General features: G+C 37.9%; 2 protein-coding genes across 2 annotated transcripts in view; both read right to left on the reverse strand.

Moving 5' to 3' along the window:
* tub (TUB bipartite transcription factor) overlaps window positions 1-3370 on the reverse strand; it is a 43710-nt gene extending 40340 nt beyond the window's left edge. Inside the window, exon 1 of the mRNA XM_028014717.1 lies at window positions 3183-3370. Coding sequence (XP_027870518.1) covers window positions 3183-3238 — 56 coding nt within the window. The 5' untranslated portion in view covers window positions 3239-3370. The remainder of the gene's footprint in view (window positions 1-3182) is intronic.
* A 2313-nt stretch (window positions 3371-5683) lies between these two features.
* rras2 (RAS related 2) overlaps window positions 5684-15657 on the reverse strand; it is a 43799-nt gene continuing 33825 nt past the window's right edge. The window contains exons 2-6 of the mRNA XM_028014723.1: window positions 13880-13967; window positions 13612-13714; window positions 11588-11696; window positions 10803-10921; window positions 5684-8797 (exon numbers count right to left, since the gene is read on the reverse strand). Coding sequence (XP_027870524.1) covers window positions 8710-8797; window positions 10803-10921; window positions 11588-11696; window positions 13612-13714; window positions 13880-13967 — 507 coding nt within the window. The 3' untranslated portion in view covers window positions 5684-8709. The remainder of the gene's footprint in view (window positions 8798-10802; window positions 10922-11587; window positions 11697-13611; window positions 13715-13879; window positions 13968-15657) is intronic.

Below are 15657 nucleotides of genomic sequence, written 5' to 3' on the forward strand. Positions count from 1 at the left end.
ATTTTATTGATCTTTAAACTAATTCAAAGTTCTGCATCGGATCAAAATCAAATTCAAGCACCTGCAGAACAACAAAATATTTATCTGGAAGACGCACAAATAAAGAAAATGTTACAAAGAAAACACGGGTCTAACAGTGAGAAAATAAATAAATAAATAAATAAATTGAAAGAAAACCAAACACTGACTAATGGCCCTCCCACACAATGTCCAATGGCTATTTACACAAAAATATTAGGACACTGGAAAAAAATTGTCTGTTTTTGATTCTGAATGGATGGATGGATGGATGGATGGATGGATGGATGGAAGGACGGACGGACGGACGGATGGATGGATGAAACAGATAACCAGTGAAAAGATCAAGCTTCTCCATCTTCTCCGTGTGCTACTATTGTTGTCTGAAGAAATGAACCACTCCCAGTCAAAAACAACCAATCAGAGCCAGAGGGAGCGTCCTAGCGTTGCTCAGTGCGCTAATGGCGGAGAAACAATTTACCGTTCTGCCATCATCGTAGGCCATGCTAACTAGCCTGGGTGTTGGGGGGTGATGAGAACTAAGGCCTCCTCCTGACTCTTTTTGGTTGTCTCTAGTGGAGGAAGGCAGAGGAGCTTGATTTTTTTATAGCTAATCCATCTCATACAGTACTATCATGACAGTGACAGTTTCAACAAATACGTAAAAAACTATTTTTTATACAAATTACACACTGCAGATTTAGGGCTACACCATGTTCATCCATCTGTTTCTTAAATACCAAAATAAAGGTATAAAAGGCCTAACCTCCAATTCTTGTCTTTCCTAACGTAATTAACATGTGTTTAAAGTTGAAAACAAAGCCTAGACAATAATTTCGAGCTAATCTCTATTTTTGTTTAAAAGAATTAAAATGTAAAGATCTGAAGGCTCTGAACTGCATTTTGTCAGGCCACCTTGACCTTCATCTCTGGGATACAGTGTTTGCTGAGTAGGTGCCAGGACACAGTGTATTTGTACATGCTGCTGGCAGAAGAAAAGGCTTCAACATGAAACACAAAGACTACAAAATCCAGCAGCAAGGCACAGTAATAGTCACAGTAGGGCTTAAAGATGAATTTGAAATCAACCTAAGAAAGTCTTTAAGTGGAGGACATTTAAATCAACTGTGAGCATGCTCATGTAAAGCAGTCCAAGCAAGTTCACACAGAAAGCAGGCAGGAAAATATCAAAATAAGTCTGTAAAAAGCCTAAAATCATCAGACCTACAGCTGACTTCTGCTGCTGTTAATATAAAAGTACTTCTCAATCAAAAAAAAAAAAAAAACCACTGCAAAACAAAGTTTACTTTTCCATGGAAATATTTTCTCTCAAAGATGAAGACTTTTGGAATACAGTCCTTTGAAAAGATGAATCTTAACTTAATTTTAAAAATAATAAAAATAATTGAAAATAAATGATAAAAAAAACATTCCATAAGAAGAACCTCATACCAACTGTGAAGCTTAGATCTGGAAGTGTCATGGTTTGGGGATGCTTTGCTACAGCGGATCCTGGCCAGTTGGGCCCAATTCATTATTGGTTTATAAGCCCAAACCAATAATAAAAGATGCCGCTTACCTGTCATAACTCCAAATACTATGAATTTTACAATTATTTTTATTTTGTCAGAGAGCGGTTGAGAAAATTAGACAATCTGCCTGCTTTCTAAAATAAAGCTGTACTCTATTTTAATAAAATACTTTTCTAGTACTTTTCTAGTTTAGCCACAATGTGCTTCCCGTATGTGTACTTGTGCAAAGTGGCAATGTGAGGCCGGATCTTGTGCATGATGATTTTCCGCTGAGCAGGTTCTGGGCAGGTACAACTTTATAAAAAATAAAGTTGTACTTTATTTTTAATTTTAAAATATATATATATATATTTTTTTTTTAAAAATAAAGTACAGCGAAAGCAGACCTGGACCGTGCAACATTGCAATGATTTTTTTTACCAGAAAATCCACAAAGGACAAGCCAAGAATTAAGACATGAAAAGTCCTGATATTGAGTCAATCCCCAAATCCTGACCTCATTGAGTTGCTGTTACACTGAAGAAAGAGTAGGGCAAACTTGTGACCAGTGTCACAGACTGATAAATTGTCAGAAGAAACAGCCCACTCAAGTTATCTCAGGCAGAGGGGCAGACATTTGGATTTTATCTTGATAGTTTTAGTTTACTGAATAAAAAAGGTGATATTGTAAAATCAGTTTCCTGGATGTGAGTAAAACAAAACATTAAACATCAATAATGTGGAAATTGATCAACAAATATCTGAAAGACAGTGGCTCAGGCAAAACTCTTTGTGATGCCCAAGAATATAGTCAGAATATCAATTAGACTGACTAAGCCAAAGTATATTTAACATTGCCAAGGTAAAATCTTCTGCTCTAATAATCAATGGAACTGCAGCTACATTTTACAGCATCCATCAATCGGGACTCCTGCCTAAGTCAATGAAAGGCGAGGAGCGTTCCCTTCTTTAAAAAAATGTTTAAAGAAATGTGCCATTAGCCGCTGAGTGAACTCAGAGCAATCAACCTTCACTTGAATGTGTAGCCTTCCCTAGTCGAGAAGCTGAAGTCACAGACACAATCAACTGGCTGACTGCCAAGGTTTGGCTGACACTATGCATACAAAATGAACATTGCTTTTAAATTCGCATTTAATTTATCATAAGCAGTTGCATTTTATATTATTGACAAATCAAGTATTATTAACGTCTGTAGATGTTCTGAGAACTTTCTAATAGATAGATAGATAGATAGATAGATAGATAGATAGATAGATAGATAGATAGATAGATAGATAGATAGATAGATAGATAGATAGATAGATAGATAGATAGATAGATAGATATATATATATTGTAGGTTGGGAATGGAGATCTGTCAGTTCTCAAATAACACACATGCAGACCCTGAGCCTTTCATTTACCAGCGATACGATGTGATGCTGAAACCTCCCATTTCCCAGCCCACTAGTAAATACTGGGGGGAGGAATTCCCACTAAGAAATGTAGCTTCATCTTTAAAAAAAAAAAAAAAAAAAAGAAGAAGAAGAAGAAGAGTCGGCCTTCCTGGACCATGAAAGCGAAACGCACCAGACCTGACAACGGCTTTAAAAGCGTAGACAGCCCAAACCAATAATAAAAGATGCCGCTTACCTGTCATAACTCCATCTACTGTAAGACATGCTCCTGTTGCTGCTGACTCCCTCCATTACAGCCCGCGGGGACGTGGAGCGGTCGGAGCCGACGATGAGACGGTAAATAAAATCAAAGCCTTCAAGCCGTGGAGGGTCGGTGTATATCTGGAAGCGCCTGTAAGTGAATGGCAGGGAGGCTGAGCGCAGCTAGACCTTCTTCTGTGGACTATACCACCACAGAGAGGGGAGCGCAGCTGAACGTGTCGGAAACCTGAAACAGACAGACTGATGGAGCTGAATAAACAGGTGGTTCCTAATGTTGGGGTCGGGACCCCACAGTGGGTCGTCCTATACCAAGTGGGGGTCACTTTAAAGGCAAGTTAAAAGGCTGTTTCAGATATTTACTTTTCCAAAAAATTAACTGCACGGTTAAAATGAAATCACATTAAGTGAAATAAAAATACTTAATTGTTTTATTATTGATATTTAATCGATATAACTCCATGCAGAAAGACCCCAGGCTTGAATCAAACCCAGGACCTTTTTGCTGTGAGGCAACAGTGCTACCTACTGCGCCACTGTGCAGTCCTAATTGGGAAATACAAAGCTAAATTTGTAATTGGTAAACTACTTAACAATTAAAATATTAGATGCAATAGAAGTGAATACTTCAAAAGCAGCTAATTGTAATATTAAGCCAGCAAAACTGTGGTGAAAATATTTACATTTGTAAGAACAGGTCGTACTCCTTTATCTTCAAGTGAGAAAGATTTTTTCTTATTTACAACAAAAGGAAATCTGTCAGAGAAGCCTCTTTGAGTGATGCTGGAGCCCTCTGTATCAAATTAACAAAAGTTATGTGACTAACAAGCAAAAGTTTGAGGATTTTAATAACTTGAAATAAATGAATTTTATGTACAATAAACCTATCTTTGTAAATAGAATAAATACTTGCCTCAACAAATTCAATTTATACATATATATATATGAACATTGGAAACGTTTAGGTTTGTTCTCATTAAAACAATCATTTACACTCTAAAATAATCAAAGCATAAAATCATAAAATAGGCTATAATAATGAATTAAAAAAGGAGTGCATTCCTTTAATCTAAACTTTTGAACATAAACTATGCCAATAAACATCCAGTAGACCAGTTGGATGTTAGCATATTATATAATATATTATATAATATAATAATATTATTATAATATACTGTAGTTGGCATATTATGCCAACTATTAGGCACAATATTGCCTAATAGTTGTTTTCATCTCTGCGTGTGGTCTGACAGCCGTCTGCTTCTCTATAAACCCTCCAAATGGAGACATTAAATGTCCTTTTGTAGGTTATTTGTTTTACTTTAAACGGGTTACCATAGCTTTAGAAGTGTGTTTGGCTATGTGGATTATTACTTTGGAGAATCCTTAATGATGCTTTCAATATCGCCATATATTCTAGTTTTTTTGATGGAACAACCTGAAAAGGCAGACATTTTGAAAAGGTTGTAGACAAGGTGTGTCTCAATAAAAAATAACAAAGAAAATGTATTCAGTAATTAAACTTAACAGTGTAACTAATATGCTACATGGATGCATTAGGTACAGAGTAATATATTTGACGTTTCTATTTCTGTTTATTTTGATGACTGTAGTAGGTACTTAAAGTCTTCTATTGCATTTCTTGGAAAATCAGAATTTTAGATTAGAGTTATATAAATACATTGAACCTAAACCAGCAGAAGACACAGTTCCTAAAATCCTACTTCACTGTGGAAAATTAACTTAGTGAACTTATGTTTGGTCTCTGCAATCTTTCTCCAGACTCAGACACATGATTCAAAAATGAAATACAAAACACACATTCATCTACAAATAGGTCTTTTTTTTATCTTAAGCCTAGGAAAGTTGCTACTGACATTGTGTCTGGTTAAAGAGTAGCTTAATGCGTAGCAGTAGCCCATGTTCTGGATACATCTATGTGAAAAGGCTTTTTAAGGACTGACTGCAGCCACAGTCCACACTGCATAAACCTCCATCAAACTGTTCAATAGACTTTGCTTCAAAATCTTCTCAAGGCTGTATTTCTTGGGCCTTTCCCTACTATACTTTTTTTCTTTCACTCAACTTTCCATGATTATGTTTGGATAATGCATTCTATGAAGAGGAAGCTACATCAGCAACTACGTTTTGTGGCTTGCAATCTTTGTGTGCAGTAAACTAATCTATTGCACTACCGTATTAAATACATTTTTTAAAAAATAAACTGGTATTTGTGCAAAACCTCATAAACGTGTTATTGTACCTCACAAGATATGAAATAAAACGGACTGTTTTGGGGTAAAAAAAAAAAAAAAAAAAAAAAGCAAAGATAAAGTAGATGTGTTGCAAATAGAGCAATTGCAAAAACATACATATAAAATGAGATTGCTTCCAGATTCAAGCTTAATGTTTTCTGAACAGTAAGAGCTCGTATATGGTTTACGGAATCACAATCGGCTCTAGAAACAATTTTCTACCTTTTCTGGCTCAATAACAGATTTTATTTTTGCAACAGAAGCTAGACACAGGGCAAAAGACACCAATGTGAAAGTGAAATCAAACAGAATGATGCAAATGCACACTTAAGAATAGCGACAAGATGAGATGTGGGCATTTAAATCTTAATGCCATTAGGTTGCATGATCTAAACAATCATTTCTATGACCTCCAAATTTAACCTGACATTTCACAATCAGAAGTGGTGGTGAACACCTCAAGATAAATATATACTTATTTTGTGACCCAAAATGCAAAAAAACCCCCAACCTTGGTTACATTTAGGTGAAACATCCAATTGTTCAGATTTGGGCCAGCAATCATTTTCACGTTAAAAATAACCAAGGGAGTTAGATATTCTTCTTTACATATAGACACAGCCTGAGCTGTGAACATGTATTTACTTATAAACATATAAAAATACTCATCAACCGGTTTGATAAGAAAATAATGTATAAAAGTAGAGTAGAAATATTTAATCAAGTTCATTAATCCCACCATCTGATTTTCTTGTTATAATACAAGATGAAGGTATGTGAAACAAACAGCAGCACTTCGTCTGAGCGCCCGAACAGCAGCGGAAAGGAGAAGGCGGATCGCTGTTGCGTGTCTTCAGTGATTCCAGATCCTGCTGCAGACGGCCGGTCCTACGAAATGCACCTCGAAACCTCTGCTTGTCCTGGTTTTACAACCAGCAAACCAAATTGGGACAAAAATCAAAGCAACAAACTGACTCGAGGGCACAAGCAAATACATCGCCATGGTGTTAGAGGTGCAACAGCAATGTGAGCGCAATCAGAACTGATGAGAATGATTGGAATGATGAGCTGAGCAGAGCTCTGAAAGCCTTTCTTGGTTTACAACATGCTGATTTTTACATTGATTTACCAGCGAAAAGTTAAGTACAGAGCACATAGTTTCACTTTTGTCTGAAACCATCCCAGTTTGAGGCTACACAGTTTGCCGCTGATAGTTGAAACCAGACATACAGTGTACAAAAAGACTTACCATTTTTTCCTCTCAGTGTCTGGTATTATAGTCAAAATCTTGTCATTTTATTTTATCATTCTGCCTCCTAAATGACAGAATAATTAAATAATGTATTACTTTCTTTAAATTCAGAAGCTTTGATATGCACATATTACCTTTTGAATGAGAAGGTCCAGCTTGACGTCATAGCTTTGTAAGCTTCTAACACATCAATGCACAACATTTTGATTAAAAAGAGGCAAGTTCTCTCCTTGTGACACCTTATAAATTTTTAAAGAAATTATCCACAACATTAGGATGAAATTGTAGAGCTCCACAAAATTTGGTTCATCCGTGAATACAATATTCAGATGCCTGAAGGTCTCATTATATGGTTAAAAAAAATCCTATGCAAGTATAAACACCAAGGGATTGTTCAACCACTATCTTGCTCAGGAAGGAGACATTTTCCGTTTTCCTTAGATAAATTAGCTTTGATGAAGAAAATGTGTATCAAACAGAAAAATGATCTGACAAAAGATGCTGGTTGAAAGAAAACTGTACCAAAAATGAGTTGAAAGGCTGCCCTCAAGGAAGAAGCTATTATCAAAAAAAATAAATAATTTGAATATGCAAGAACAGGGTGACAAAGACCTTAGTTTTTTGAGACTGTGTAGTCCGATTAGACAAAAATTTAGGTTTTTCTCTATAAAGATCATCATTACATTTCTGAGAAAAGGCCAAACAAACTCGATAACCAGAGTACCCACTGCAAAGTTCTTAGTAGAAAGGTTGTGTGCAAAGTTGAAAAGGTTGGTGCAACTAACGTGGTCTATAAACCTGACACAGTTACTCCAGTTGTGTAAAATGTAAAATGCAAAAATGTCAAAGATTCTCACCCAAATCATCAAGTTTAAAAGGCAATTCCATCTAAACACTAACACTAAACTGTGCAAACTTCTCAATTTAAAGACAGAAGAATTTTTTGAAGTTCCATAATTATGATATTTAGCAAACAGAAATAACTTTGGTAATCCTAAATCTAAAATAGACTTAATTTCTATAATGTCAGACACTGAGACAAAATTGTTATGTATCTTTTTATGCAGGTGTGGAAATGTCTGGTTTTAACAGAGTTGAAGCCAGATGTTCATAATCACCTTCGGAGATTTTCAAGTTTACCGAGTGAGGTTACACCTTTTGGGAGGAAACTGAGGCGAACATGACGCGTTGTGTATGTCAAGAATATGATTACAATCATTCAATCTATAAGACTTGGGGGGGGGGGGGGGGGGGGGATTCTAATACAGCAGACAATCCATATTTGGCAATTGAACTGAAAGCATAAAAAGGGGAAAGTTATCCACTGCAGAATGCCAGAAATATGTCTCAATATATCATTAAAGGATGTCTAGGAATTACATTTATATACATACATATTCAGTTTCTTATATGTAAAACCAAACTCAACCTCACACACTGCACTGTGGTGATTTAATAGATCATTAGAAATACACTTTGAAAACCACAACAAATGTCACATATGTACAGTAGCAGATTAGCACATGGGGAGTAAAGGTGGATATGGCACAACATACACAAAGCTTCGTAAGAGAATCTCTCTGCTCTGTTCAGACCCTGGAAACTAAAGAATTGTCATTAACATTCTGGATATAGATTTCATTCAAACTCGGTAGCAAGTACAAATGTCACTACAAGGCAAGAGGAGTCCTTCAGAGTACAAAACATTTAATTTGTCAGGCTGATTTAAGAAGGCAATGTTTAGTGTTGGTACTCTCTCGTGTGGATTAGATCGCAGCTGAAGGTAGAGTGGTGTTAAAAATTTGGCATTGTCAGTTATCCCATAGCGATGTCCTGGAAACAGCAGTTCCTGGTCCAAGTTAACCCAGAAAAGGCTGTCTGAAGTCATGCACATGGAGAAGGCAGAGGTCACTCATCCACTTAGGATGTAATGTCAGGCAGAGTGGGGGGCGGGGGGAGGTTGATTAGCTGCATGAGTTAACAGTGATAAGGCAGACTCAGACGATCACACAATGACAGCCGGTTTTGTCTTTCTCTTTTCTCGTAGGCTCCGGCGACGGTGGACATTCTTGTTCTTGGAATTTCCTGTTAGGAAAAAAAAGGTGAAAACTGGACTGAGAACTTTTGGATTGTTTCATTTAGAAGATGAAATGGCATTGATGCTTCACTCACTGAAGAATGTTTGAGATCGTCTTAAAAATGTGTAACCAACTAAGCATAAATAACAAAAAATAACATGGTGACTAAACTTAACATTAGTATTTAACTTAACTCAAGCAAATAAGTTATAACTGGGTCAATCTAAGTTAATGCTTTTTGATTGTGTCATGCAAGAAGGCTATTGCTTTTACGCAGAGGTTACAGAACGTGAAACTTCCTTACACTTGTAGCATCACAAATGTTGAAGAAATCTGAACTTGATGCAACTATAATCACACTCTGACCAAGACTGTGCAAGAGGCCTTCATCAAAATCTTACATTAAGCAGTATATACATCCATACCAGTCACATAATGCTGTTTGAGGTAAACCTCAGTGAGTTTTGAGCTGAATGTGCTCGTTTCCCTTCTAGGACCTCAAGTTAAACACTACTCCCAGACAGCTTCATCGTTATTGAAATCTCATCAAACTAAAATTACTAGAATATATTTCCAAGCAGCTCCTGAAACACTGCAAACACTTCTCTGTGGCTCATACCCAATGACATCATTGTATGCAAGACAGAAGACGACAAGAGAGAAGACCGATTCAGAGAAACCCAGATCCTGAACCAAGAAGCCCAACTGAATCATCATCATCATCATCATCATCAAAGTTGGTCTAATTGATTTTAAAATTGGGCTGTGTTTTTGTTTACTTCAATATTCCTAACATTTGATTTGCCTTTGCACTCCCAGCTTCAGAGTGACCTCTAAGGAGGTCAGACCAGCTGAAAAACAATGCTTACAATCCAGTTCTGAAACTGTAATCAGTCATCTGACCCAAATTTAAGCTTAGCTGCCTCTCATATTAAAGCTATGTTGGGCATTACAGCCACTGTAAGTTTTTCTACTATCAGATCTTGTCTCATGTTAGAAGACTGTGTTCCAGATGTCACCAGAAAGACATATTTCATGCACACGTAAAATGAATCTAATCACTGGACAAAACATGTCAGATGATTCGGTACGCAGTGATCCACAGAGAGCCTCCTACACACCCTCTGTTAAAGTCATGAAGACCCCAGAGGACCCTGTGTGCTCTCATAGAAGCAAGATACAGCCCTATTGTAAAAGAGCTCAATACTTTCCACTGGGCAAGTAGCATCAAAAAAATAAAAAAATAAAAAATCCACAAGAAGAATGCGTTTGTCACGAGGAGTCTGGCTGTAACACCTTCACTGCTGACATGTAATCAGTGGTGTTGGAAAATTTGCTAAAAATACAGCTACTAATTACAGCCAGCTTAAATCAGCCAGTTTTCTGTCGGCTGTAATCAGGGTAATAACATAAAAAGGCACAAAGTTATGCAATTAACTAGAGCTGCACAATACCAGGAAATGACTTGATTGCAATACTGTTGCTGAAAACTGTAATGAATGATAATATTCGTTGTAATTTATCATCATCATCATCATAATTTGCCCCACTTTTATCTCTCACAATGTACCCACCAATGCCTAGAAGACTCAGCATTTAAAATATGCATCAGGTGTGGGCACCCAGAGGCCGTCTAGTTGGATAAATATCAGGATTTGGTTGATGTTGTGACCAAGTTTTGGTCACTTGTTTTACACAATTATTCAGCTGAAAGAGCTGATAAAAAAAACAGATCTGCTGGTTTTTATTAAATATTTCCTGGTTCCTCAAAAAGCTTCAAAGACTCTCCACCATGGAGGTCATAAGGTGCCTGAGATGAAGTATAAATGAAAAATAGGATTTTTCTTAGATTTTACAGTCGAAGATGAATTTTCGTCCTTTATGTAGGCCTTTACAAAGGGTATAAATAAGCTTGGAGAGCCCTGTAAATTTGACTGACCACTAGAGGACAGTGAACTAAACCTTCACAGACCTCTGCATCAATAGTACTGGAAGAAGAAGGGTCAACTTACCTGATTACCCTAACCAGCTCGTGAAAAGCCTGGTCTACGTTCATACGAATTTTAGCTGAAGCCTCCATATATGTGACTTTTAACTGTCTGGCCAGCTGCTGGCCCTCTTCCTGGGTTACCTGGGGTGAGAGGTAGAACAGAAAATTGAATCTACAAGAAAACAGTCCAAAAATCCTCAAAATAAATATTACAGACTCCTCAGACAAGTAAATAGTTCAACAAAACATCTACAAATGTTAATAAAAAGCAGATTTTAGTTAGTTTTGCCAATTGTTAAACTATTAACCTGACTAACATGTACGTGAGCATTCTTTAGAGCCACCTTTATATTTTAATGTCCAAAAAACAGATATTTATGTAAGGTTTTTATTACAGATGTGTATTATATATGTATATAAATGGGACCCAGGTTATTAGATGGCAGCAGTAATTGGTGCAGTTCCAGTATTTAGAAATGGATGAAAGTCTGGCAGCAATGCTCTTTTTAACCAATAGGGGGTGGTGTGGATTCACCAGAAGAAATTATGATTGACTGAATACCAACAGGGAGAAGATTCATCATTTCATCACACTCCCTTCTTCATCAGTCCTCCCTTCCTGACACCAGCGTGTCAACAAAATCTCTCAACATCCTGTTGCATCTCTAAAACAAGCTTGCAGCTGCAACACTTGTGCTTGAAAGCCTGCAAATCCGAATCCCTCAAGCCACATCTCCTCGGATGATAAAAGCACGTGCAAGTTTCGTCCGTAGGTGGGTTCAGATCTCTCCAACCTGTTGGACTTACTTGTCTCTGCAGCTCCAGATCTGCCTTGTTGCCTACGAGGATCATGGGGAATTCATCTCTGTCTTTGACTCGCAGAATCTGTCTTTGGAATTTGTAGATTTCTTCAAAGCTGTAAATCAGATGACAAGGTCTGTTACATATGTGTGTAAAGGCATACATTCATCTCCTAACAATGCAACAGTAAAAAAAGAAAAGAAGAAGCATCCCGAGCGTTCGAGCGTGTACACATATGTACACGCTCGAACAAAACAGTCGAACATGAGTGTGAGGTTGTCTGTGCAGGGTTAAACATGCCAGTCTAGAGGGGAAAAGAAGTCTGCCTGACTATTACAGCAGCGTAAACTATTTTTATCCAAGGCTCTGCCTCCCTCTGCCTGACCTGACTGTTGCCCCACTATAATACAGATGGCATGTGATGGCGGGCTTTCAACTTTACAGCAAATAAAAATGTCAGTCTGGGAGGGGAAAAAAAGAAGAGCAAAGAGGCAGAATGTAACCACAAAGCTGAGACGGCATTCCAGTCGTGTTGAGCACATAGTAAATCTGGTAAGACTTGACTAATATAAATGGAGGAAGGAAAGACTGTTTACAACATAAACATTGGCAGGGGGTTTAGGGTGGGAACAAGGGAATGCAGCTTTACTGTGCTGCTGTGCAGAGACATGACACAAGGGATGGGGAGCAAGAAAATAAAAGAAATAAATAAAAAAAATATTTAAACCCAAATCCTGAACAAGTAGAAACTTTTTATTTTATTTTTTTACCTGATCTAGTCTCGACAGTAATTAAAGCCCTCAAACAGAGCATGTCGTGCATGAAGGATTCACCTGAAAACAGTTTGGCCATGTAGGTTTTGCAGCTGACGGCAGCCTGCTTCCTCCTTTCGCCTCATTAATGCTGCCCGAGCTCGTGCGGTGGCAGCGTAAACATACACATCGGTGTCACAGCTGTCACATGTGCAACAAAGCAGCAGGTGGAATAAGTTGTGCTTTCGTTTCAAACCCACCTGCTGTTGCCAAACCAGGCAAGGGGTGAGAATGACAGTTTCAACATGATGCGTTTTGTATCTTCGGCGACCTGATTTCAAAGCAGCTTAAAATGAAGGCGCCTGAAACAAAGTTTAGCAACAACCGCATGAGGCTTTTAAGGGGACTGTTTGTGCCTGACAGTGTTGTCAGTATATACATCCATACATGTTTTGAGTACATACAGTGCCGGCCAAATTTATTAGGACCCCTGGTACAATAGACATGTAAAAACCCAAATTGTATGTTTATACTTTTATTGAAGTGGAGTCAGATCCAATAGACCTATCTGGAGAACTACAAGATTTAATTTGAATATAATTATTTACAGGGACAGAAAATCCCAACATTAAGAAATATTTATTTTTGACAAAATCACACATGGTACATTTATTGGTACCCCTAAAAACATCTTAATCCATGTAAATTAAGCATTTCTACAACTTAATAAGGATTCTCTGACTTCCTGTTTTTCTGGGGTATATTTAATAAAGATAAAATTTGACTTCATTTGATTTGGTAAAAATAAAATAAGAAATTCTGATGCGACTCTCCCTTCAAGTAAATATATTCAAGTAAAATTTTTACATTTTTAAAATAATTGATTCTAAGGTTTTTTTCACAACTTCATGAATGTGCAAACTGACTCCTGAGTCTTTCCCTGTACCTGAATTTGTTTCCATACATGTGCACACATGCTATTGTTTAAGCAGTAGGCAGGCTTTTAATAGAAATCTAAGGTAAGTGTGTAGGAGAATTAAACGAGAGCAGGACGAGGGCAGGAAGTGTTGAGAACAAAAGCAAATGACAACAAGAACAACAGCGAGGTCCGGAAGCACGAGCAGCAAAAGTTGGTGTCAATGTCAAATTTATGGTTCTTGTAGTGGAAAGAGTGTGCAGCTGTGAAAAGCTCACAGAGCTTTACAAAAAGAAGAAGAAAAAAAAAAAACACCAATAAGAGTGTGCGTGTGCTTGCTCAAAGTGAAAACTGTCACCTACCTTCCTCTGTCAGTGACTGAGAAGACGAGCAGGAAGCCCTCCCCTGTCCTCATGTATTGTTCTCTCATGGCTCCGAACTCTTCCTGTCCAGCCGTGTCGAGGACTGCACAGCAGCAACACGTGCACACACATTAGCAGAATAACTTGCAGCAGAAACAAACCGCTCAGAACCAGCGCCTCATTAGAAGAGGTAAAACAAAACAGAAACAAGCAAATGGTCGAATGTGCGTCTTTGCATTTACTCTGGCTGTGTTTGTTCTGCACTTACTGTCCAGCCTGGCCGGCCTTTCATCAATCACGCACTGCTTGGTGTAAGAGTCTTCGATCGTAGGATCATAGTCAGTGACAAAGTATGACTGCGTGAGAGAGAGAAGAGAGGACAAAACAGAACACATGATTATTTAAATGCAGTTTACATCGCAGACGATTCTCAAATTACAACATCAGAATGTTTAGTTTTTTCAGCAAATCGATATTATTGATTTTGATTTATTCCAGTTCATTTTTTATGGCTTTTGCTTACAGCTAATAAAAAAATATAATTTTCTCAAAAATTTTGCATAGGTCCAATAAAAACAAATATTCAATACAGAACTCTTTTTGCAGAAATTACTGCATCAGTAATTTGTGAGTCACAGCCCACACTGGTGACTCTCCCCCAAAATCCTTAAATATTTACAATCCTCCTAAGCCTCCAGTTATCCATGTTGATTGTGCACCTTTATCTCTACCTCACTTTTTTCTTCCAATCAACATTCCAATAACATGCTCCCATACAGCACACTGAACAACCAGCTTCTGAAGCATTGATGAGAAACTGGCCGATATCGCAGATGATATCAATCACTGCTTTACAATAGTCAAGTCAGCGATCTGAATGATACTCAAATGTAATAAAGATATGGAGAAACTGAATCATGGGTTGTCATTAGCTGTAGGGCTTTATTACCTAATTTAATCTGTGCGAAATGAATCTGTATAGCATCAGAGATTTGCTTTTTGAGAACTGGATCACTTAACTAAATACATTTTCTGATCATATTCTGATGTAATTTCACCATGTTTCAACTGACCTTCTCTATAGTTATATACTTTTGGAACCTAAACGTCTGATTTCTGAGGAGTCCACTGGGTTTGTTCCCACCAGCATACAGTTATAGTTATCAGATCAGTAGATCTTTGTTCTGAGCTTTTATTCTTCTGCTCCAAGCAGACATAATTTTGTTATTTCAACTAATGCAGCTTAGAATGACTATCCACATGGATGTCTGCATGGATGGCTTCAGAATGGGCAGACGTGGGAATAAACAGCCACTCTATGCTTGTGTTTTGGGTTAAAACAGCACAGACAGCCTCACTGACCTCTACCTTTCCTGGATCTCTCCAGGCAGAAGGCAAACATACTGTCTGCAGCCACCTGCAGAAAAAAAAATGCGAACTAAATATTCTGCTACACAACAACCACATGCTCTGCTTCCCCCCCAGGCTGGTTTTAAGCAAATAACACATTTACAAAATGGTTTGCCGAGCTTCAAGAGCCACACAGCCTGCCTGATTCTTCCAATTTGGGGCCAGTATCTGGTCTTGTAGTAACCTCAGCTGAAAGGGTGGGGCCGGACAGCAGGGACGAGGACATGAAGAAGAAGGAGGAGTCATGCATTTTTTACATTTTTCCCATGTTTTGTTGTTCTCGCTCCCCTCGGGGACTTGTTAAGTGGTGACAGCTGAAGGGAGTGCTCAGGGAATGTCAAACCAACACCCGAAGACACGGGGAGCAATCAGTGCAACGTAAAAAGAAATCCAGACACAATTCACACTTGGGTCCAAAGAGGAGTCAAATTAAACTTTCCCCAGTCACACTCCAGTTGTCTGTGTATAGAAACTGTGTGATGTTTTACAACAGAGGCAGCAGGATGCTTATTTGGTGTTATTCAGAAGCCGAGGAGACAAGAAACAGCCTGCCCTGTGTTTGCAGGGCAACAAATCTTTGATGATCCTGAAAATGGGTGAGGCAGATTGAAACAGGGGGAAAAAAGCAACATGCCT

Source organism: Xiphophorus couchianus, chromosome 4 (assembly GCF_001444195.1).
Source record: "Xiphophorus couchianus chromosome 4, X_couchianus-1.0, whole genome shotgun sequence".
In the NCBI taxonomy this organism is placed as follows: domain Eukaryota; kingdom Metazoa; phylum Chordata; class Actinopteri; order Cyprinodontiformes; family Poeciliidae; genus Xiphophorus; species Xiphophorus couchianus.